The sequence below is a fragment of the Mauremys reevesii genome, linkage group 11 (genome assembly GCF_016161935.1).
Source record: "Mauremys reevesii isolate NIE-2019 linkage group 11, ASM1616193v1, whole genome shotgun sequence".
Lineage (NCBI taxonomy): Eukaryota > Metazoa > Chordata > Testudines > Geoemydidae > Mauremys > Mauremys reevesii.
Window position 1 is genome coordinate 59,209,174 of NC_052633.1, and position 25,852 is coordinate 59,235,025.

Genomic DNA, 25,852 nt, shown 5'->3' on the forward strand with positions numbered 1-25,852 from the left:
AGACAAAGAAGTTTGTTTACATTTGCAGGAGATAATGCTGCCCATTTCTTGTTTACAGTATCACCTGAAAGAGAACAGGCATTCTCATGGCAGTGTTGTAGCAGGCATCGCAAGATATTTACATGCCAGATGTGCTAAAGATTCATATGTCCCTTCATGCTTCAACCACCATTCCAGAGGACATGCGTCCATGCTGATGACAGGTTCTGCTTGATAACAGTCCAAAACAGTGCGGACTGACGCATGTTCATTTTCATTATCTGAGTCGTATGCCACCAGCAGAAGGCTGATTTTCTCTTTTGGTAGTTCGGGTTCTGTAGTTTCCGCATCAGAGTGTTGCTCTTTTAGACTTCTGAAAGCATGCTCTACACCCATCCCAATCAGATTTTGGAAGGCACTTTAGATTCTTAAATCTTGGGTCAAGTGCTTTAGCTATCTTTAGAAATCTCACATTGGTACCTTCTTTGCTTTTTGTCAAATCTGCAGTGAACTGTGTTTGCTGACCGTGTAACTACTTTTATTTTATATTAGCTCAGGTGACCTCATTTTAAACACAATTTAACCAGCCAGTGTGGCTGGAGCCAAATCACACTTAAACAGAGTCTAAAACAGGGATAGGCAACCTTTGGCACGCGGCTTGTAGGGTGACCAAACGTCCCGATAAAATCTTTGTTCTTTGTCCCACGTCCTGACCACTGTATGGTTGGGACACCATTTGTCCGATTTTTTTTTTTTTCTTCGCTGGCAGCGGTTCCAATATTTTGTTCTTGTCATCTGGTCACCCTAGCCGCTCGTCAGGGAATGCTGCTGGTGGGCCAGGACGGTTTGTTTACCTGCAGCATCTGCAGGTCCGGCCGATCGCAGCTCCCAGTGGCCGCAGTTCACCATTCCAGGCCAATCGGGGTTGCAGGAAGCAGCGCAGGCTGGGCCACCTCCTCCCGCAACCCCAATTGGTCTGGAATGGTGAACTGTGGCCAGTGGGAGCTGCGATTGGCCGAACCTGCGGACGCTGCAGGTAAACAAACTGTCCCAGCCTTCCAGTGGCTTTCCCTGATGGGGCGCATGCCAAAGATTGCCGATCCCTGGTCTAGAAACTATGTTCTAGATTAGGGAACTGTAGTTTCCAAACTCAGTTTGGCCTCATCCACAATGGTATGCTAAAACAAATTAGCCTGAACTTCTTCTGAACTGTGTTTAGAACCACATTTTAACCCCAGAGTTGATATGGTCAGTGGGAAAGCAGGGCAGAAGTGTATATATTTTGAAGAATACAAAATTCAAGGAGAGAGACATGGTATGATACAAGAGGCATAATTAGGAAGAATGAGAGAGAATTACAGAAGAGAAATTTTAAGGTAAATGTTGTGAGAAAAATACCTTGACAGTCATACCGTAGTAAGGACTAGTCTCCTAAATTAAATGGCAAAAAAACATTCCTAGATGCAATTGTAAATACACTGGGCAGTAGGAAACATTTTATAGAACAATTGTGCACTAGATAAATACACGAAGATTACCACCTAGACCTTTTACATTTCAAATGTTGGTTTGTTCTACATTTATGGAAGTCTAGGGATGAACATTTTGGTTCTTAAGATTCCTTTAAAGAGCGGATGGGAATGAAACATCTGATACTTAAGCAAAATGAATAGAAGTTCAGCCAAAGCTACTTAGGGAACAAAGATATGAGTGTGGGGAAAATTACTTTGGAGGATTAAGCGACCATATCATCTAAGTAGGATTCTGCTAGGCCTTAGTCTCAGATATGGTCTAGTGACTATGAGAAACATCTACAGCTGGGGGGGATATCTTCAGGCCCAGGACTCTTTATAACCACTGCCTCTGCTCCTCCTCCTCCCTTGGCTTCCCTTCATTCATGGGTCACAGGTAATAAGAGAAAACTCAATGAATCTGATGCTGACAATATCTCTTCTCTATGATCAGCAAAAAGGAAGTTTAGGTTAACCAGGAGGTCAGGGTCTTTCTATTTAAAAAACAAAAGCCCTATGTGGCAGTTTCATACTTAAACCATTTGTCTAGTTCAGGAAAAGAGGTTTGAAAGATTAGACAGCACAATAAAAAAAAAAAGTTCTTTTCTGCTACCTCTGGTGGTCTGTCTGACATTCTGCACTCAGCACACACATTATCCCATGAAGCACTGTCTCTTACAAATTAATAGGAAGTGCTGTGTAGGGCAAAATGGACTCTGCAACAGGACAGGTAGCAAAGGACCTTGATAACAGTAAATTTAGGTACTATTTTTAAATTATGATCCTTGGCTTTCTGTAAATGTCAGCACTGCCACTTTTGTCATTTTAAAATAGTGTGTATCAGGGAAGAAAATCATTTAAAAGCTTCAGGTTCTGGCATTGCTTTCTAAAATATCCACTTTCATGGACAGCCATGAGCTGCTCTGAGCACTATAAATAAAATTCATTTGAGAGGCTAGTGGGAGGTGAATTGAGAAACAATATATCCCAGCTTGGACTGATACAAAAGGTATCAATCTTGTGTTACCATTATAGGATTCAAAATATTGAATCAACATCCCACTACCTCTCTTGTATGCTTGTACTTAAATGTGCTATTCAGAGACATACGTGCCTTTTGTTTTCATATATATGACGGCCAAAACTGTTAAAACAAAAGGCCCATTGACAGAATATGCCCCTCTGTTCAGAAATGACACACTATTGTAATAATATGTACAAGATATGCCTTGTGAGGTATCATTTAAAAATTCATAAATTGTTGATCAGTAATACCATGCCAAAATGCACATAGCAACATATGTAAATTTATGAACATGTTTCCCAGATAAGTCTGGGGAATGGCTAAATCAATTTCTCAGAGACAAGGGGCAAGCTGACACCTCAGCCAGATGTCAACAAGGCTGATAGACCATTACCTGCTAAGTGGCCATTCTTTGGCAAGGAAGGGAGCAGGGACAAAAATCTACCTCTAGGCTCTTAGCAAAGAAATAGCGTGGAGTTTCCTTTCTTTACTAGATTGCCTGTCACCTTGCTCCCACCTGAAAATGCTTCTTAAAGTGGGGGACAGAGTTATAAAAAGAAAGGGCAGACGTGCTAAGACACCTTTTCTCTCTCTGGCATTGCACCAAAGTAGACAAAGGAAAATAGCTGTTGGATTCAGAGTGGGAGTGTGGGGTCCTGACCTGAAAGCTTGGTCAGTAATCTGCTGAAGCATGTGGTGAGGAAGTTTGCTTTGCAACTAAGGGTATGTCTACACTGCAAAATTAGGTCAAATTTATAGAAATCGATTTTTTAGAAATCGATTTTATACAGTCGATTGTGTGTCCCCCCACTTAAGACCATTAACTTGGCGGAATGCATTCACAGTACCGAGGTGAGGTCGGTCAGGGGTACTTGGACATAAATGGGAGTGACTCCAGGTCATTCTCTTTTTAAGTTTCGTCTCATGGAGATTCAGTCCTGCCTGCAGTCGTACTGCACCATCCGCTGCCAGCCTAAGATGTATAAGAGAGATGGTGTGGGTGGATCAAAACAAAAGAGACCAGATTTGTTTTGTATTCATTTGCTCCCCCCTCCTCCGTGAATAGCGGGGGGAGGGATAGCTCAGTGGTTTGAGCATTGGCCTGCTTAAACCCAGGGTTTTGAGTTCAATCCTTGAGGGGGCCATTCTGTGTGACAGTTGTGTGTTTCTCCTTGATGCAAACCCACCCCCTTTGTTGATTTTAATTCCCTGTAAGCCATGTCGTCAGACGCACCTCCCTCCATCAGAGCAACGGTAAACAATCATTTTGCGCCTTTTTTCAGCGCAGACGCCATAGCACAGCAATCATGGAGCCCGCTCAGATCAGTGCAGCAATTATGAGCACTGTAAACAACACGCACATTATCCTGCAGTATATGCAGAACCAGAACCTGCAAAAGCGAAACCAAGCGAGGAGGCGACGGCAGCGCGGTGACAAGAGTGATGAAAACATAGACACAGACTTCTCTCAACGCGCGAGCCCCGGCAATGTGGACATCATGGTGGTAATGGGGCAGTTTCATGCCGTGGAATGCTGATTCTGGGCCCGGGAAACAAGCACAGAATGGTGGGACCGCATAGTGTTGCATGTTTGGGATGAGTCACAGTGGCTCCGAAACTTTCGCATGTGTAAGGGCACTTTCATGGAACTTTGTGACTTGCTTTTCCCTGCCCTGAAGCGCAAGAATACTAAGATGAGAGCAGCCCTCACAGTTCACAAGCGAGTGGCAGTAGCCCTGTGGAAGCTTGCAACGCCAGACAGCTACCGGTCAGTCAGTAATCAGTTTGGAGTGGGCAAATCTACTGTGGGGGTTGCTGTGATGCAAGTAGCCAACACAATCATTGAGCTGCTGCTATCAAAGGTAATGACTCTGGGAAATGTGCAGGTCATAGTGGATGGCTTTGCTGCAATGGGATTCCCTAACTGTGGTGGGGCGATAGACGGAACCCATATCCCTATCTTGGCACCGGAGCACCAGAGCACCCAGTACGTAAACCACAAGGGGTACTTTTCAGTGGTGCTGCAAGCACTGGTGGATCACAAGGGACGTTTCACCAACATCAACATGGGATGGCCAGTGTCATAGGTCTCACCCCCACTTAGAGCTGTTGGGTTCCAAAATGGGGACCTGCACTGGTTTCCCTCTAAACTAAAAATCCTAGTTTAGATCTGGTAAAAGCTGCCACCACCCAATCAGGTACGTGGATTGGGACACAGTCCTTCCCCAAAATCCTTGGGGATCCCAAGAGCCCCAAATCCATGGAGTTCTTACACCCAGGAGAAATAAACCATTCCCCCCTGCTTCCTCCCCCCTCCCTTTTCCTAGGAGAGATACCGGGATCTGCTACAGAGGAATGCCTCCCCCTCCCCTTTCCCTGAGAATCCACTCAAGGAAAGATCAACCAAGTCCTTTATAGAAAAGATTTATTAAAGAATAAAAAGAAAGTCACTGTCTCTGTAACCAAGATGGAACAATACACAGGGTCTAAACTTATCAATCTCTGGAGAGAATTCCCCGTCCTTTCTTTCTCAGTAAAAGCAATAACAGTACAGAAATAAAGAAATTCTATAGCAAAACACAGAATTGCAAATACAGAAATAAAAGTATAAGAATACTAGTTCCTTGCTAATAGTCACTAGCTTGAATAGAAGAATTTATTGCAGAAACCTGGGAGGACTTGATTAAGATGTCTGGACTCTCTTAATTCCCAAGAGAGAGACTCTAAAAACAAAGAACAGGGAAAAAACTTCCCTCCACAGGGATTTGAAAATATCTTGTCTCTGATTGATTGGTCCTCTGGTCAGGTGGTCATCAGGTACTGCATGTTAACCCTTTACAGGTAAAAGAGACCTTAACCCTTAACTATCTGTTTATGAGAGCCAGGAAAGGTTAATGACGCTCGCGTCTTTAGGAACTGGTCTGTTTAAATGGCTGCAGGAAGGGATTTACTTCTCAGACCAGAAAATAACTGTTGGGGATGTTGAAATGCCTATAGTTATCCTCGGGGAACCCAGCCTACCCCTTAATGCCATGGCTCATGAAGCCATACACAGGCACCCTGGGCAGTAGTAGGGAGCTGTTCAACTATAAGCTGAGCAAGTGCTGAATGGTGGTAGAATGTGCTTTTGGACATTTGAAGAGTTGCAAATTTTATCTAGATGTTGAAAATGAGAAATTGCATTATTTCTCCCTTTTTAATTTTGCTATTTAGTGATTCTTGTAATAGTTAAAAGTCAGTCAGTTATAGCAGGCAGAAAGCAGCAGTAAATGCTTCAGAATTCCTTTATGAATTGTTTTCTGCTTCTCTGTATATTTAAATAGGTATAGGTTGTAAAAAGCAAGATGTAAAAATTAGGTTTTTTTTTTTTAAAGTAATGAATAGTTTGGATTTGTCAAAATTCCTAATACATATATCAAACAAAGGCCATTTCTTGTGTGGTGGTGCCGATTTTAAATGTATGGAGCACTACTTTTAAGTAACTGGTAGTTCTCACTACTTCCCTAGTAATACAAAGAAACTGTTTTTTACCCGGCTGAAAATATTCTTTCATACGTTAGAGTGACAAATGCTTTAAACTAATAATTCTGAGCCTGCAATAGGCACTGACTTTTCATTCATTGAAGAATAAATATAAAGAATGCTTACTCCTTTTGCACACCATTTAAAAATAATAGTTTGGTTGGGCATAAACACCCCTTCAGCAATTGTTGGAATTCCCTAGCTCCCCACCACTGGGGATGGGGTGGGGGGATCCTGCAGCTCCTTGCCACCATGGGGATCAGGGGGACCGGGACCCTGGAGCTCTGCGCCCCCATGGATGGTGGGGGCCTTGGAGCTTTTAGCTACCCCACAGCTGCCCAGCCCCTTCCCATTTTATCATAGATATTTTTAGTAAAGGTCACGGACAGGACACAGGCAATAAAGAAAAATTCACAGAAGCCTGTGCCCTGTCCCTGACTTTTACTAACAATATCCATGACAAAATCTTAGCTTTACTCATAGTTCCTGGCTCTGCACCTCTGAGCTCAAATTGCAACTCTCTTATAACTCAGTCCTGCAAGGTGCTAAGTTCCATTGGAACAATTTTTCCCTCTGTCTAGGTATTTTGTATGGCTACAGTCACTCTGTTGTAGACAGCACCTTTTGACTGAAATGTGCTCACTATATATTTACAAGCTTAATTATATCTTTAAAATGTATCTTATTTTTAATTCTACTGTGCATTATTAAAATGGCCAAAAAATAGTGGTCGATAGCCAAAAATGGGAAGAGATTATGACCAAGAAAGCACAGGGTTCAAATAGTTAACAGTATTTCTTCCATTGTTTGTGACAGGCCAGATGAGCTGGCATATGAAACCAAAGCAGAAGACCTACTTCGAACATTAATACGGCAATGTGTTTGTTTCAATTTCCCGTTTAATTCCATGAAGGAATCTTCACAGACTATGGAATGGACTCAGTCAATGCAATTTGCCAATATATCAGTGGAAGATTTTGTGTTGTAGGGAAAATAATTGTGGTGGTGTAACTTTTTTTTTAAAGGCAAAAATAAAAATAATTCACAGTGAGAGCATGTCACTATCTTTAATTTGGTCTTTTGTACTTAAGTATTGTAGCACTTGGGTAACAGCATTACATACCACTGTAAAACCCCACAGTACTAGATACATCAGCAGAGATAGTTAAGGATTGGGTGACAGCTTGAATTCCTTTCTTTAGCCAGGTTTCAGAGTAGCAGCCGTGTTAGTCTGTATCCGCAAAAAAACCAGGCGTACTTGTGGCAGTTTAAAGAAGTCTTTAGCCAGTTCAGTTTAGATCTGTGTTGTCCTAAGGCTTATTTTACTGCAGTGAAAATGTTTAAATGAGAGAAGAGTTGCTTCATATTGACAGGGAATAATCTGTCACATCTTCAGTTCAGGACTGGCTGGCTCAGGAAACCGGTAATAGGATACAGAGCTTTTCACTTCTAGGTCAGCAGTTTGAATTTGTTTTACATTGGTAGTGATGGCTCTTTAGCAGCCTTTGTGAAATGAGTTGGTGGCCTGTTTAATTCCTGCTGAATAGGTTGCCACATCACAATGGACTTTAAATAGGTACCTTTGTTGGCAGTCTCCACAGAGAAGCCAATGATTGAATGGGCATTGAAAATCAACTACCATCTCACCTTTAGAGGTGGTCCTATCAGGTCAGCATTGAGGCACTTTGAAGAGGGTTGCATTGTCACTGCTTGTGCTGTACCCATAATGTAACTAAATAAAAGCATCAATCTCCAGGCCTGTCAATCTGACAACTTTCACAAATACTTAAAAAAAAAAAAAAAAAAAGAGAACTTAGTACTGTATGTGGGGTTAAGAAGGCATGGTCTTTGCTCTGCGGTCTTGCTAAAAAGATAGAAGAGGAATTCTTGGGGAAACTACTTATAAAAGAGAATGGTTAGATCTCAGGTGGCTGTATTACTGTGTACAGCTTTAGGCTGAAGAACAAATAATTGCTTTCAGATTGGGAAGGAAGAGAGAGCAAAATCCCATTTCTTTTTCTTTATTTTTCATGATTTTGTAGCCCAGGAATTCTCTGTCTCCTGGAATTAGTGGTAGTCCATCAAACATATGGAAGAGGCATTATTACTCTGCCACCTAAAAGGAATACTGTAGGAACTTGCCTCTGAGCATTTTGATAGTGGCATATCATATAGTGGCATATATCTCCTTCCTAATCAGATATAAGGCACTGACAATTTAGGTCCCAAATTTTGTGCGTTGGATGGTCATCATCTGGTGGACAATATCTTCCAACTTTTCAGTATTAAATTGCAAAATAGAAAACTATCCGTCTGGATCATTCCCACGGTCTGGATGCAGCACTCTATACTGCAGTGCCTAAGCCCACAAGGCTTGGGGTCAATTTGTTGTCTTGACATCTGTGCCTTCCTCTTGGAGTGACTATATTTTGTAAACTGAGCAGGGCAGGGATTGAAAAAAGGTAGAGGGGACTCATTTCTTAACTGTTATTCAAAACCTTAGTTTCTGCATTCTGAAATTATTGGGAGCACAGTTGTGGTTAAGACATCAATCTGTGAAAACTCCAGCAACTATGAAGAGAGTCTCACTCACTCATACACTAAAATATATAATTAGACTGATAATTTAGAGTTTATTGGCATTTTATTACAAAGCCACAATATTTTATACCTTTCTATTTTGCTTTTTCAGTTGAGTGAAATTTTCATCTTCCGATGGAGATGAGACTAGGTTTGTTTCCAAGCATTCAGTATGCTGTCTGTCTAAACTTGGATGATTATGTGATCTGTTTTGATTGTTTTATAGGTATATGTGGTTTGGTGGCATGTCGTGAAAAACCACAAGTCTCTCCTCACCTAACAGATACACTGCAGAAAGAAGAAGTAAACAGTGCTATGACGCAGATCTTATTTTTTTTTTAAATGTTAGCTTTTGCAAGCAACTGAAAGATCTGATATATTTATATACAGCTGTAGATCACTAACTGTCAAGTTTCATGCTGTATCGGCATGAAATCAGGTGTGGGTTCAGTGTTGACGTATTGAAATATTTTTTCAGTATTGACTTTTTTCACACCAAAGCTCCAAAAAGCGTTAAAGGAATATTTAGTGTACTTAGATGTACAGGTGGATTAACTGTTGCACACATGAAAAGCAATATCCTTATAACCGTTTTTTTTAAGTTTTCACTTTAAAAGGCGATTTACATTTTGTAGCAAATGTGAAAGACTGAACAAAAGGCAGTTTACTTGACCAGTTTTTGTGCTAAATTTTAAATGCTTTTATGTCTCTTCTTTTTTTTTTTTTTTTTTTTTTTTTTTTTGGGTGGGTGGGGTATATCTATAGGTACATCTTACATTACCTCCAAAGGCCCTGTATTTCAGTGGTCTCTTTAACAGGACTAAACTGATTTTTCTCCCTTATGTGTTTTACCAAGGTCATTGTTTTTATCTTGTATTCATTTAAAGCTAATTCATTATATATTTCTGCATCTGTTTTGGTTCAGTGCAATGAAAGCTTTCTAATAGATTTAGCTTTTACAGTGTTATCGTACTGTAAATCTCATCTTGGAGAAGAATGATGTATCTCACAACTCAGTGGTTCTTTAAGAGGGTGTAAAATTCACACTAGTGCCTTCTTGTAACTGGATGCACTGTAAAGTGAAGTAAAAGGGTTTCACTTGTTACCTTTGCTGTTGCTGTTTTCAGGTCATTAGTAATTCTCAGTTCAGACTTCTCTCTTTTTCAGGCCATTGGGAATATGGGATAATAAGCACTCCTGAGAGTGCCTAAACATTCTCATGGTCATGACAAAAGTAATAAAATTCAGCAAGTAAAACTAATTCAGGATTCATTATTTTATTTCCTTTCTTATAGACCTGTACTAGTCAAGCTGTCTTCCACCTTCAGTCTGGTATCTGTCAGCTCTTTCGAGAAACTCTCATTCACAAGGGGTTTGTGGAAATTCAGACTCCCAAAATCATCTCAGGTATGGTGTGGCTTAATGTGGTATGGCATTTACTTAGCACAGCAATACTGGATTGATATTTGAGGGGCTGAAAAATGATTTTTTTTTCTTTTTAACAAGCAATAAATTACTATCTTTTAAATTTAGAATAGCATCTCCTAGAAATCAAAAACTGTTCTGTTGTTCTCCTCTCCTTAGACGTTAGTAGTTGGCTCACTGCTTGCACCTTTTAGTGTTAGTACTCCTGACAAGAAAGGATTATTATTACCTGACTTGGAGTCTCTCCTGGGCATGTAAACATTCTGTTAAGTTAAACAAAGATTTCTGTTAGTCTATAAGGTGCCACAGGATTCTTTGCTGCTTCTACAGAACCAGACTAACACGGCTACCCCTCTGATACTAAACAAAGATTGAACTTTAAGGTTCTGTTAAGTTAAACAAAGCTTGAACTCTTGAACCTGAACACTCTTGAATGTTGGGTACCACCAATCTAAAATCCAATACATTTAACTTAAATGCAGCTTCCCCACAGAAGAGCCTTCTCTCACTTGATACTGAACATAAAATCATTCCGTGGTAGAAAATATTGCAAGTTGTCACATCTATAGAGAGCAAAATAAGGTTATTTGAAGCTGCTAGCATAGCTTTGCATGGAAGCAGGGCTTAATGGCTAACGCTAGGAGTTGGGAAATGTAGATTCTGTTCCTGGCTCTGCCACTGATTTGCTGTGTGACTTTGAGCAAGTCAGTTAATGGCTCAGTGCCTCACTTCTCCCATCTGTAAATTGGAGATGGTATGTGCCTGACAGGGGTATGGCAAGGCATCAGTAATGTTGCTAAGGTGTATGGCAATTATCTGATGGAAGGTATTATATCAGGGCAAAGTATTAGCAGTGGTATTCTTTCTTTGGATGTGCCTTACCCAGACATCTTTCTTAGAAGTGGATTTTGTAAATCTCCTTTTATTTTATGAGATCAGTTATCAGCTGAGACTGTAGCGGCAGCCTTTTATAACCTAATATGCGCAAGCAACTGTCTTACTACAGAAAATCTCACTGAACGCAACAGTTCACCTCCTTCATGTTAGATGTCTCTGTTATAAAAACAAGAAATGATGCTCTAGTACAAATGGCTCACAAGGTCTCTTTTTATATATGACCCTCCAGGAAGTGTGCCATTCTTACTGTGTTGCATACCAATAGTGCAAACATCCTATTTGTTTCAGTGAGGTTATGTTTATGCAAAATCGTTAAGTAAAGTAGGTACAGTCTATGTATGCTAATTTTCATATTTAAATATCCTAGCTGTTTCAGTCTTCAAGATTTCAAAAGTTGTTGGTTCATGCTCAAGAATAATTATGTTACCGTATTTACTTATATTAAGCCATTTCTACTGAGAATGTGCAAAAACAGCTGCTGAAAATCTGAGATTTTAGGGGAGGCGGTTGTGTTGCAACTCAAATGGCATAACGTTTTTGCACATGAGTTTGAGAAGAGAGGTATTGATAAAAAGAGAAGCTTATCTTTGTGGGAGAGAGGATAATCTTTCAGTACTTGTATAGTATTCTCTCATCTTCAAAGCTCTTTAAGAACATTAGTTAACGATTCCTCACAACATCTTTTGCTACCTAGGTAGGAAAGTATCATTCTCATATTATAGACAGAGAAACAATAGTAAAGTGACTCACCTGAGGGCACAGAAGGGAGTCAGTTTCAGTTGTGGTATTAGAATGCAGGAGTTCTTTGCTCCTTATGACTTTGCACTCAAGTGTGCGCGCTCTTCCTGTCTCAGGATAACTTTTTATGCCCAGCATGTTACACCCCTAAACTGAGTAAAGGATTTAGACGTACAATTCCCATTGAAATTAATGGCTGCTCTGTGTATATTCCCCTAATTGGTTTTTGAAATATCTCATCCTAAGCTTTACATATGAACCCAAACGTACTTGAATAGATCAACCTCGGGCTTTGTAAGTTTTTATATTTTAATTGCTGTAAACATTTGCTTTTTCAGCTCCCAGTGAAGGAGGAGCCAATGTGTTTACTGTATCCTACTTCAAAAGCAGTGCCTACCTGGCTCAGTCCCCACAACTGTACAAGCAGATGTGTATTTGTGCTGACTTTGAAAAGGTTTTCTGCATTGGACCAGGTCAGAATAACTTTGTTTTATCAGAGTTTTTCATGCTGCAGTGATGGCTTAGCTTAGAGCAAGCCTGTGACAAATGGGATGATGTGCACACGCTGAAAGTTTGAATCCTTTCGCTTTTTCGCTACATAGTGAACAAAAGTTTCAAGGCTACTAATTGGGCTGACATAATGACCGTGTTTTAAGGGGTAAGCTGGTGGAATAAAAGTGCAATGCTCAAGTCAGATGCGTTGATAGAAAGCACTGGTGTTCTCTAGCCGATGTTCCCATGTAATATTCCAGGCCCTATGATGAAAAAGAGGGAGGACTGCAATGGAAGTTAATAATTCAGTGATGAGCTAAAACAAGTTAGCAAAGCATCTACTGACTCTGTGATGCCAGAAGCTGATGATTCTTGATGAACATGCTTTACTTGTCCAATACCAAGCAGTTTAAAAATATGCTTAGTTTTTTACATTCTTTAAATTTATTTTAATTGCTAAAATGCACCCCTCCTGTGTTGTATGTCTAGAAACAACTTCATTTAAACAACACGCCAGTGTAAATTGGATTGAGAGCAAAGAACCCTAGTCCTTAATTTCCAATCTCCCTTTCCTCAAAAGCTTTTGAAAAACAGAAATAGCATCCGCTGAGCACTAACATATATCTTTGTCAGAACCGTAAAACTGTTACATTTAAAGCTGGTAACTAGTGATTTATTTCTAAATTGGCAGAACAACATCTAAAGTAAGAGAATTAAAGATTTCTAAAGGTACCAAGTAAGTCTTGCTCATTAGCAAAATTAAGTTCAGGGGATAGCCCATCTCTACAGGAAGAGTTGTGTGTGGTTTTAGGTAAGAGGAATTGTCATGCTCACATACAGTAATGCATGATCGATGCAAGACATGATGTGATTGATTGATTGAGTTATTTTTTGTAAATCAAATACTATTGTAGTCATTTCCTTTAGGATACAAGGTTGTTCAGAATTTGTATTCTAATTTTACAGTGTTTAGAGCTGAGGACTCCAATACACACAGACACCTAACTGAGTTTGTTGGTCTGGATATTGAAATGGCTTTTAATTACCACTATCATGAAGTGGTTGATGAGATTGCGGACACCTTAGTACAGATATTCAAGGGACTTCAAGAAAGGTAAATAGAGCCTTTTTCATTCTGTGGACAGTTTCATCTGCTTGAGATCTCTAGGGTCCTTGCAGGAAAGTAGTGGGTGCTCCATTCTCACTCTTAACTGCTAGGCACCTGATTTATACCGAGAGAGCTTCAGAATTAAGGCTCTTACTCTGCTTGACTTTCCCTGTGCATCTTAGATTTTGGAATTCACTGAAGAAATGATCTTTTTCTACCCGGGGCTGTAATTCCTAGGGTATGTCAGAGTGCATTAAGAAAACTCACTGTTGGAATGGCCTCCTAACAGAAATGATCTGTCCTCAAATTTAAATGTCCTTACTCTTGTGCACATACAAATTCTTTGTCCTTATTTTGATATTGAGCTATATATTTGCTCTTACAGAAATTTTTTTAGAATCCTATTTATTGTAGCCAAGAACAGTATTTTCCATTTTTTGCCACATACCTCACATGACAAATCTGGTTCATCAAGTACTGGGAGGAAATCTAACATCCGTTTACAAATTATGCAGTATCTTGCTGCCAGAAACACAGATCTTATTACTCGACCAAAAGGAAATCTGTTTTTTTTATGATGATTGATTTACGTAATACTTAATTTCAAAGGAGTAGAGCTAGTAAAGAGGGTTGGGGTTTTTTTGTTTTAAGAGCAATGATTCTGAGGATAAGTCTGGTCAGGCAGTTACTTCTTGAGAGAGGAATGAAGCAGCAAGAGTATTGTTAAAATATTTAACTTTTGTAATATTTAAATGGGGATTGCATTATCTTGGATAACATTCAGTTTTGATTATATAGAACTCTCCCAGAAACTGCTTCAAATTAGTTTGTGTTGCAAGAGTGACCTCTTGTGGCAAAAATGTGCACTGCCTTTGTAAGCTTATTTGACTGCAAATGAAATAACTCTTCTCTTCCTCCCCCCCCTCCAAAAAAAATGTAAACAGGTTTCAAACTGAAATTCTGACAGTGAACAAACAGTTTCCTTGTGAACCATTCAAGTTTTTGGAGCCAACTCTGAGGCTGGAGTACCGTGAAGCTCTGGCTATGCTCAGGGAGGCTGGAGTAGAGATGGGGGATGAAGACGATCTAAGGTACATACATATTGTTGGAATGTAGCACAATCTTGTAAAAGTGGTCTAGCACTGTCTGTTAAGGTGTCGATTTTGCATTGTGTGACCAAAGAGCATGAGAACACATCCCAAGTTTTGAAATGAAGAATAAACTAGACCATATCTGTTGAAAAATTAAAGTGACTGGATATGAAAATAATTTTTTTTCCCCACTGTAGATTTTATACCTTAGAAAGCCCTGGGATCCAACACAAAACAAACTAAAAGTACAAAGAGGGCAGAACTCCTTTTAAGAATAAAACATTTGTCTGCCTGGCAGTGGCAGGAATCTGTGTGAGCATGATTTTAGTTCAAAAACTCTACAGTCAAAAATCTTGCTTATTGATCAGCCCTTCTACCATGGAAATTTGCTGTACATTTTTTCCTGTTTAACATAGGTCATGATCTAATTCCCATTGATATCGATAAAGGCCCTGTGGGTTCACAACAGCTTCCAAGTACATTTACCACATTAAAACATTTCTGCTCTTTCACATCTGTACAACAACATAGAGGTGTGTGTTACTCTACAAGTAAATAAAAATCAGGGCTTTGGAGTGGAGCTGGAGTGCGGAGCAGCTCCGGAGCAGTGGAGCTGCGGGTTTTTGCCTGGAGCTGGAGCGGAGCCAGAGAACAGCTCCTAAGCCCTGATAAAAATAACAGATCTCTGCCCCCAAAAGGTTGTAGTCTAAGGGTACAATATTGCAAAATGCTTATTTCCATATCTAACTGGTATAATTTTACACCCATTTTACACAAGTGTCAATGATTGTGCAAGGCAGTAGGGAATGAGGCCCATAATCTTACCCTAGTAAAAATAGTGTGAGAAGAACTGGCAAGGTAATAGCAAGCACATATGTAGATATCAGTTAATTCAGGGGGGTTATATTTCTGCAAAGTGGGATGTTTTAGGACACTACTCCACTTCATTTAAGAACACAAAGAAAAGTGATTCATGTTTTTAAAATTCTGAGTTGTAGGATCTAAAACTATTCAGGATCTATTTGTATGTTTTCCAAAGGAGGGTGTGGGGGAACCCATCAGATATAAATCTGTTACGTTCTTTGAGGTGTATGTTTGGTAACGGTCTAAGTTGATTTAGTCTGATGGTGAGAATATTTCTTTTCAGCACACCTAATGAAAAGCTTCTGGGTCGTCTGGTGAAAGAGAAGGTAACAGTCACTTCAGAATAAATTACTCTCTTTATTAAAACTGAAGCTTAATCTCAACATAGAAAACGAGAGAGAAATGTCTGTTTTGTACAAAACAGCTTTTTGCACCTCTAATGCAGGCTCTTCTCTGAACAAGCCAGAGTCATTTGGGCAGCGTTCTATGATTGGCATAAGACTTTCTCAATGATTGTTCTAGATCAGTGGTTCCCAAACTTTTGAGGGTCATGCCCCCACTTACCCATGTCCATGCCCCTTGGGGCTGGGAGTGGGGCCGCAGGTTTGGATGGGGGAGTGGGAATGAGAACAGGGGTAAGGGGGGTGAGGTTGGAGCCACAGCTAAGCTGGGGGTGGATCTAGGGCCAGGAAGGGGGCTGGGAATGGAGCTGCGGCCAGGGGCTGAGGCTGGGGCGAGAGCAGAGCTGCAGCTGGCCATGGTGGGGGGCTGCGGCTGGGTGCAGGGCTGCTCCTGGCCCTAGTCTTGGCCCCGGGCCTGGAAGAGAGCTGAATCTGGGGGTGGAGGCAGGGCCAGGAGTGGGGCAACAGTCAAGCCCCCGGCCAGGTGTGGAGCCGCACCAAGTCTGGGGACGGGGGCTAGGTGCGGGGATGGAGCTGGGTGGTGCTCCCTCCCTGCCCCCTATGGGGGCTGGCCCAGGATCACTATGCCCCCCCCCAAAAAAACGTTCCTACACACCCTTCTAGGGGGGTGTGCCCAGCAGTTTGGGGACCTCTGTTCTAGATGTGTGTGTGAATTTTTTTTTACTATTGTTCATCAATCTATTGACAATTTATTTTCTTTCACATGAATAATTGTTCTTAAAAGCAAACCATAAAGTAAATATTTGAATATCTTTTTATTGGCTTGTTTAATATTTGTTGTTTACCATCTCACTAGATTGTAAATTCCGAAAAGATAATGCTTTAAAAAACTACTCTTCCCAGAAAAGATGTTTAGTTGCTCTAACCAAAACACAATGTGAGTTTTTCCTGGTAGTTTTGCAATAACTAGTTCACTGACAAACATCATTCTGAGTACATTCACCCTGGTGCACTAAAAATAAAATGTAGTCATTTAGTCTGGCTTCCATTAGGAATGGTGGGAGAAGGAAAATGTGCTTGGTATATTAAAAAAACAATAACACATTTACAGAAATTAAAAGGTACAGAGACTAGAGTGAAATCCCTGCAAGCTGCTTTGACACTTTTCAAAGACGACATAATAGAGGCCCAACTTGAATGTATACCCCAAATTAAAAAACACAGTAAAAGAACTAAAAAAGAGCCACTGTGGCTTAACAACTATGTAAGAGAAGCAGTGAAAGATTAAAAAGGCATCTTTTAAAAAGTGGAAGTCAAATCCTAGTGAGGTAAATAGGAAGGTGCATAAACACTGCCAAATTAAGTATAAAAATGTTATAAGAAAAGCCAAAAAGGAGTTTGAAGAACAGCTAGCCAAAAACTCAAAAGGTGGTAACAAAATGTTTTTTAAGTACATCAGAAGCAGGAAGCCTGCTAAACAAGCAGTGGGGGCCCCTGGACAATTGAGATACAAAAGGAGCACTTAAAGACGATAAAGTAATTGAGGAGAAACTAAATGAATTCTTTGCTTTAGTCTTCACGGCTGAAGATGTTAGGGAGATTCCCAAACCTGAGCCGTTCTTTATAGGTGACAAATCTGAGGAATTGTCACAGATTGAAGTGTCACTAAAGCAGGTTTTGGAATTAATTGATAAACTTAACAGTAACAAGTCACTGGGTCCAGATGGCATTCACCCAAGAGTTCTGAATGAACTCAAATGTGAAATTGCAGAACTATTAACTATGGTTTGTAACCTGTCCTTTAAATCAGCTTCTGTACCCAGTGACTGGAAGATAACTAATGTAACACCAATATTTAAAAAGGGCTCTAGAGGTGATCCCGGCAATTACAGACCGGTAAGTCTAACATCAGTACAGGGCAAATTAGTTGAAACAATAGTAAAGAATAAAATTGTCAGACACATAGAAGAACATAAATTGGTGGGCAAAAGTCAACATAGTTTCTGTAAAGGGAAATCGTGTCTTGCTAATCTATTAGAGTTCTTTGAAGGGGTCAACAAACATGTGGACAAGGGGGATCCAGTGGACATAGTGTACTTAGATTTCCAGAAAGCCTTTGACAAGGTCCCTCACCAAAGGCTCTTATGTAAATTAAGTTGTCATGGGAGAAGAGGGAAGATCCTTTCATGGATTGAGAACTGGTTAAAAGACAGGGAACAAAGGTAGGAATAAATGGTAAATTTTCAGAATGGAGAGGGTAACTAGTGGTGTTCCCCAAGAGTCAGTCCTCGGACCAATCCTATTCAACTTCTTCATAAATGATCTGGAGAAAAGGGTAAACAGTGAGGTGGCAAAGTTTGCAGATGATACTAAATTGCTCAAGATAGTTAAAACCAAAGCAGACTGTGAAGAACTTCAAAAAGATCTCACAAAACTAAGTGATTGGGCAACAAAATGGCAAATGAAATTTAATGTGGATAAATGTAAAGTAATGCACATTGGAAAAAATAACCCCAACTATACATATAATATGATGGGGGCTAATTAGCTACAACTAATCAGGAAAGAGATCTTGGAGTCATCGTGACTAGTTCTCTGAAGACGTCCACGTAGTGTGCAGCAGCAGTCAAAAAAGCAAACAGGATGTTAGGAATAATTAAAAAAGGGATAGAGAATAAGACAAATAATATCTTATTGCCCTTGTATAAATCCATGGTACACCCACATCTTGAATACAGATGTGGTCTCCTCATCTCAAAAAAGATATACTGGCATTAGAAAAGGTTGAGAGAAGGGCAACTAAAATGATTGGGGGTTTGGACGAGTCCCATATGAGGAGAGATTAAAGAGGCTAGGACTTTTCAGCTTGGAAAAGAAGAGACTAAGGGGGAGGGATATGATAGAGGTATATAAAATCATGAATGGTGTGGAGAAAGTGAATAAGGAAAAGTTATTTACTTGTTCCCATAATATAAGAATTAGGGGCCACCAAATGAAATTGATGGGCAGCAGGTTTAAAACAAATAAAAGGAAGTTCTTCTTCACACAGCACACAGTCAACCTGTGAAACTCCTTGCCTGAGGAGGTTGTGAAGGCTAGGACTATAACAGGGTTTAAAAGAGAGCTAGATAAATTCATGGAGGTTAAGTCCATTAATGGCTATTAGCCAGGATGAGTAAGGAATGGTGTCCCTAGCCTCTGTTTGTCAGAGGGTGGTAATGGACGGCAGGAGAGAGATCACTTGATCATTATCTGTTAGGTTCACTCCCTCTGGGACACCTGGCATTGGTCACTGTTGGTAGATAGGATACTGGGCTGGATGAACTTTTGATCTGACCCAGTATGGCCATTCTTATGTTCTAGGACAAGGAACTTTATATTCAGGAATGCTAGAGCTCATAACAAATGCAGTGTCCAAAAAGCTAGTAAAGATAGTACAGTAGTGCCCCTTTTTAACTATTGTTTTTCAAGCTAAGATATGGGTAAAATAAATGGATCAACTGTTTCTCCTTTTCTTAAATTGTGCAAAAGTTAATAAAAAGATGAGGTTTTAAACTAACAGACCTTTTGTTTAGATTTAAAAGAATAATTGGTTGTCGCTTCCTCTATGTAACCCTCACCTCACCCCATTTGATCTAGTATTAACTTTATTAAAATATTTCATCTTCTTACAGTACGATACAGACTTCTATATTCTTGACAAATATCCCCTGGCTGTGAGGCCTTTCTATACAATGCCGGACCCAGGAAATCCTGTAAGTAAAGTTGTGTAGTGTTGTCAGTGTAAAAAAAGCAAAGTCTTAATCTAGCTATGAAAACCTAATTTGACAAACCACAGCTGAGTTAAAAACTTTTTCTTATGTGATCTGCATTTCCAATAAGATTTGTTATTCACATTGGTATTAAGAGTAAACCAATATCTGATGAGTCATACCTGTATTATCTGCCAGAAAGAAAAACAAACAGAGCTGTAAATATTAGAAACCCATAGGAGAAAACTTCCCAGCAGAGGCTTTGTCTGTCAGAGTACTGCTGTTTCTGTAGTCACTAAGGCATGGAGAGCAAAACTAGTCTTACAGGGGAATAAGAGCTGTAGCCGAAGCCATGCTTTCTTTAGTTTTTGTATGGAGTCCCCTAATTGTTGCCAGAATGGGCTCTGCATTTTTACGTTTACATTTGCTGAAACTCCAAATACAAATGTTGTGATCCTGCAAAATGGGATGTGGCAGAATTCAGGTTCACAAATCAGTTTGTCCAAATGTGATGACAGGAAGCAGAGCTGAGTTTACTGATGCAGCCCACTACTTCACACCGTCACCTAGCTGCATAAAATATCATAGGTGAAGTTACTGAAAAGAGCATCTTGGCTGGTTGCAGGCTGAGCAGGTGTCAGTGGGAAACACACCCTTCTCTCCAACTTCAGTTACTAATGAAATGCAAACTTTTCCTTTCCAGAAAAACTCCAACTCCTATGATATGTTCATGAGAGGGGAAGAGATTTTATCTGGGGCTCAGAGAATTCACGATCCTGAGCTGCTGACAGAAAGAGCCCAGCATCATGGCGTTGGTAATAAAATGTTTAAACTTCGAAAGGTTACAAATTGTGAGATAGAATTTGTTTTTTTCATATGACTTCCAAAATCTGCAAAGCATTGGTAATGAGGGAGAGAACAGTTCAACGTTGAAGCATGACATGAAAACCTTTTTCTCTGTCTATTTCTGTCTTTAGTTTCAGACATGACAGGCATACTCCTTGTCTGAATCATTTGCATCAAGGGAGTTCTGAATGTTTTTCTATACCTTTAAAGGAAGATTTGGGGCCAGTTTGAGACCATAATCTGGGGCAATATTGCAATAGTAATACTGGCTCTTGGATAACAAACTAATTTCTTCCTAATTTAACCATTTTTAATCCATTATAGTGTTAATCCTTAAGAAAAATCTAAACTGTTTTCTAAGAGCTGTAGAGAGTACAGGAAGTAGGAAGGTTTTCTGCAGCAATAGACAGGGTACTCTTATGAGAGCAAGTCCCACCCTGGCATGGTTCTGGTATACCACTTCCAGTGCAACTCCCTGCTGCTGCTGACCCTTAGGCTTTGAACCAGTAAGAGGGGAATGGGTCATGTAGGGAACATCTGTCAGTGGAACTGGGGAGGGAATCAGCATGGATGCAGCCAGGATAATAGAGGGAGACAGAAAGGAAGTGAGCGGAAAACAGAAGTGAATCAGCAGAGGTGAGGTGAGTATTGAGTCAGGATACTTTGTGAAGGGTAGCAAGTAGGGTGGCAGTACATCTATCTTGGAGGTAAGAAACAGCAGCTGGGAGAGCTCTCTTGCTGGTGGCTGTGAGGAGACAGAGAAGCTGAAAAGAGTACACTGAGCTTCAGCTTCTCAGAATAGTGTACCAGCATGAATGTTCCACTATATTTCTCAGCTATGTAAGGGTTAAGATTACCATGATGTACAGTAGAGGCCTAGCTGCTATTTTACTAAAAGGCATTCCCCTAGTAAATCACATCAGGGGACTTCATGGAGTTTCATTGATTATAAATTAAAGACAATATTCCAGATAAAGTCATAGCTTCTAGACAGTGCTTCATTATTTACATCTGTTTGATGGCTACAGACCGACATCTGGTTTCACGGCTTCATTACCCCAGTTTTTGTTTTGTAGAATCATTATGGACACACCCAAGCATTTAGTCTTTGGGCTTCTTTGAGTATATTAGTAAGATGAGACATTAGCTCTGCATGAAAATAAAAATTATTTTCTTCTCTAGACTTGGAGAAAATAAAGGCTTACATTGATTCCTTCCGTTTTGGTGCACCTCCCCATGCAGGTGGTGGGATAGGTAATGTATCTGCCTTGATTTTATTTTTTGCTAGCTTCCAGTCCAAGTTTAACATCAGATGGTCAGTCTCAAGTTACTTTATGATTACAGTAATCAATCAAGTGTTCAGAATAAAATTCAAAAAGTTAACCTGGATGTATGATGTGGCCTTGTTGAGCAACATTGTAAGCTCCTTATCTAAGAATATTTAAGGAAAGAAGCTTAAATTGTGAGCATTAGTAATTTCGTAAAATGGAAAATATTGAGGGACCAATCTGCCAAGGTTCAGAGGCACAGAGCACAAGAATAAATCACATGTTAGTCACATTGATCATTCTGATTCTCAACTTTAATAAAAAAAAATACTCTACTTCCTATGATTTCTTATAACTGACTTAAAGTGAATAAAGATAGTGGAGGCTTTAGGCCCCTCACTACTTTTGATTAAACCATTCTGAAGTCAGGAGAAACCAGTGATTGCTTTTATTTTATTCATGGTGAAGTTACCCAGCTGAATCTCATTGATCAGCTACTTGTTCAGCAAAGGTATTGAGGTTTAGGGGCTTCCTATGTATGAGCATTTTAAATATTAAAGTGAACAAAAATGAGAGAATTTTTCAAAGTGTATAGCATTAAATTTTAAAATGCATTTTAAGCACAGCAATTTGCAATTGCACACACTGGTCTCAGCAGCAAAATGTGACCTATTCATGCATTTTGAAATAGAGTTCTATGTGTCCTAAACACAGTAAGTGCCCGAAACCAATGCTCTCTGTTTCGGTCTCCCTTTGCATGGGTGTCTTCTTATCTTTGTAAAATGAATTTAGAAAACTGTAAACAAATTTTCGGAACAATTTCTAAATCAGATATATTCTTCAGTAATTAGATTTATAAGAAATTGTAAGCAACTCATTGCAGAGAGGGCTTTATGTCCGATGCAAGTGTTAGTGAGCTGGAAAGGCAGCCTGAATGGTGAAGTGGCAACATTTGCTGATGTCCTGACCAACCTAATAATTGTCTCTAGAGAAGACTGTGAGGAACTTCAGAGGGACCTAACAAAGCTAGGTGAATGGGGAGCATGACGGCACATAAAATTCAGCATTTATAAATACACAATACTACACATTGGAAGGAATTATAATTTCAGTTACATCCAGTAGTAGGTATGAGTTCTAAATTACCTATAACCACTATGGGGTAAAGAAGAAACTTCCCCTAAGCATAGGTTATTCCATAATTGTCTACTAAAGTTTCTGACACTTTGCCCTGAAATATTTGGTACTAGACACTGTCAGAAACTGCTCAGATGTGTACTGGCATCTACTATGTTCTTAAGACAGCACTGATTTTTTTCATGATTTTTTCTCCCCATCTTTTTTATTATTATTTATTATTTATTAATTGTAGCACCCAGAGGCTCCCAATGAAGTTGGGGCCCCATTTTGCCCTTTAGGGCCCACCTACTTAGTGTGCATAGCCCAATCCAGGCACGCAATAACCAATTTTATAAGGCAGAGTAACACATGGCAGAATGTGTGTGGTGGTGGGAAACTTGCATTTTTTTGGTGCTAGTTCCATTTTGTAGTCAGTTATGCTGATACCTGAGAGCAGTTGCTGATATCTGAGAGCAGTTGTATGCCCTGTTGTGTGGTCCTTACTCTGCTGTATATAAAGCTTGCTAGAATTGTTAACTGTGTGCTCATGTTGTCAAGAGTTAGAAACTAATGACTGACTAGACTGGATTTAATTTTTATAGGGCTGGAAAGAGTAACTATGCTCTATCTGGGACTGAGCAATGTTCGTCAAACCTCCATGTTCCCTCGAGATCCCAAACGACTAACTCCTTAAGACGTCTGTGTGAAAGTTTTCTCCAGTCCCCTGCTATTGATCAGCCTATACCCTGACTACTTGTAATATGCACTAAAATAAGGAAGTCAAATCTACTGAAGTGCCACAACAATAATATTTTGAATCCTTCATTACTATCTGTTTAAAGGGAAGTATTTTAATAAATCTGGAATCTTTGCAATAGGTGTATGTACGTTTTTAATGTAATGTCATACTTACATTCAGTTAATGTTATACTAGTGCATTACTTAGCAAGTTTCTAAACACTTCAGTTTTAATAACTTGTGCAATAAAGACTACAAAAATATGAATTTTTTTAACTTACAGCAACAAGATTGTATATCTTGTAATACAGTATTTGATCGAAGCTTAAACAATAACTGTAGACAATGGTAACCTAAAAAGCAGGCGGAAAGTAGCAAGTTGCTAACTAACTAATTTACCTGATAAACTAAGTATTGTGAAAAGTTGAACTTTCTTAACTAAGTGTTCATACTAAACTGTAAAAATAGATTGCAATAAAACTCAAAGTAAATTATCTATTCTGTATCTGTTTTTTTCCTTTTGGGTTCATATAAAATAATCCTGAGCATACAGAAGTTGTTTGGAAAGAGATGCTACAAACACCTGAAGTTTAATTGTTTGTTTGTTTGTTTTTTTGTGTAACTCCTTCAGAAAGTAATATAAAGACAATGGAATCACTCTTAGTTTTGTGTGTATTACCCATTTATGTGGTGGGAACCTGCCCCACCCCTGTCAGGAAGGGGTTAAAGAACTACTCTGGGCAGTCAGCTCCAACCCCACACACTTGTGAAGCTTGCTGCACCAGGAGAAGGCCAGCTCCTTAAAAGTGAGTATCTAAGCCCAGTAAGGGGTGGCACGTACACAGACGCAGAGCTAGGTCACAGAACTCCCTAAACCCCCAGAGCAGGGACTGCTGACTAGAAAAGCTGTTTAAGATTCTCTGCTGCCTGGACCCTCTGGATAAGTAGATAGACTTTGTTTACCTTGTTTATTTTCTTCTCTTCCTTAGAGCCCAGGAAGATCAGCCTAATAAGGGGTTCGAAACCCAGCCCTGGCAACTGACCCCATTGCCTTGCAAGGAGAGTGGGGCAAAGCTGGACTTTTTGAGAGTTACAGAACTGTTCAATTTTTCCTTTCTGATTTGGACTATGGAGAGGGAGGGAGGAACTGCCTCCCTGATATTCACAACTCTTTAGACCAACCCTATAGCAAATCCTGTTGCAAGAGAAAGGTGTTGGGGCAAAAGAAGCACCCAGAATGGCATGTTGTAAAGGTAAAGTCTCTGACAACATACAAAACAGGAATAAGTGAGGAGAAATCAGCAAAGACATTTCAAGAGTAATGCATAGAAAATGAATTTTAAATAGAGATTCCTATGAGGTGGTTTCTTAATGTCCAGTCCTTATGGAATAGTTAGTAAAAGAGGGAGCACGTTTTTAACATATTTACACCATCATTTTAAGACAGGAGAATAATGTGATCCAATAAATATTGGGTTCTGTTAATTATAAATCCTATGAGCAGGGTGAATTGAGCAATCTGCCACTGTTTTGCATCTCTGACATATAGAACTGAAAAACTACATTTTTTATTGATTTTTTGTAAAGTATTTTATATTCTGTTCATAAACTTGTACATTATTTCCCCAACACAGTGTTGCCACCTGAAAGCTCTTGTATTAACTACTCTTTACTTTTAAACAATCCATGTAGATATATGGGGGAGGGGGGAAAATACAAATTAGGATGCGTGTATTTGATTATAGCCACAAGCATCAGTTTGTGGAGCAATTTCGTCATATTTTTCCTTATTTCTAACACTGATCAGTTTTTGTTTTGTTTCTTTTAAATTGCTTGAGATTGGCTTTTCCCATCTCTCAATAGCTTGTTGGTTTTTTAAAGCCTACCAAGGTCAGTTGTGCCTTCTCAAGATGATGCATTGCCTTCTATAATGAAATAAACTAAAATTATTAATCTTTGTATATATGAAAAGTCTACTCGCAAAATCTTCAGAATGAACATTTTGTTTTGTTAGAAACATAATTTTGGTGAGGCTAATATTTGAAGTAGGTTTTACCTTGTGAGTGAGGCTATGTTATAGGCTGTGACTCTGAAAATATCAATGCTAGATTTACTTTTATGTTGTCTGTGGAGGGCCAGGTGTTTGCTGGAATATGATGTATTTAGTAATAAATTGCTGATTGCATGAGAGGTTTTAATTATGAATACACTATTTATGGAAATACATATTTGTGTGTTGATTACTTTCATGCAGGTAATTTATTTAATATAGAACATCTTGTCGTGGAAAAATTGTGTTGCCACCTGAAAGCTCTTGTATTAACTACTCTTTACTTTTAAACAATCCATGTAGATATATGGGGGAGGGGGGAAAATACAAATTAGGATGCGTGTATTTGATTATAGCCACAAGCATCAGTTTGTGGAGCAATTTCGTCATATTTTTCCTTATTTCTAACACTGATCAGTTTTTGTTTTGTTTCTTTTAAATTGCTTGAGATTGGCTTTTCCCATCTCTCAATAGCTTGTTGGTTTT

General features: G+C 39.5%; 1 protein-coding gene across 1 annotated transcript in view; it reads left to right on the plus strand.

Annotated features, from left to right (window-relative positions):
* Window positions 1-23,812, plus strand: part of DARS1 (aspartyl-tRNA synthetase 1) — a 68,232-nt gene extending 44,420 nt beyond the window's left edge. Inside the window, exons 8-16 of the mRNA XM_039494719.1 lie at window positions 9,912-10,023; window positions 12,015-12,149; window positions 13,135-13,282; window positions 14,221-14,367; window positions 15,515-15,557; window positions 19,268-19,348; window positions 20,049-20,160; window positions 21,374-21,445; window positions 23,181-23,812. Coding sequence (XP_039350653.1) covers window positions 9,912-10,023; window positions 12,015-12,149; window positions 13,135-13,282; window positions 14,221-14,367; window positions 15,515-15,557; window positions 19,268-19,348; window positions 20,049-20,160; window positions 21,374-21,445; window positions 23,181-23,272 — 942 coding nt within the window. The 3' untranslated portion in view covers window positions 23,273-23,812. The remainder of the gene's footprint in view (window positions 1-9,911; window positions 10,024-12,014; window positions 12,150-13,134; window positions 13,283-14,220; window positions 14,368-15,514; window positions 15,558-19,267; window positions 19,349-20,048; window positions 20,161-21,373; window positions 21,446-23,180) is intronic.
* Window positions 23,813-25,852: the final 2,040 nt, after the last annotated feature.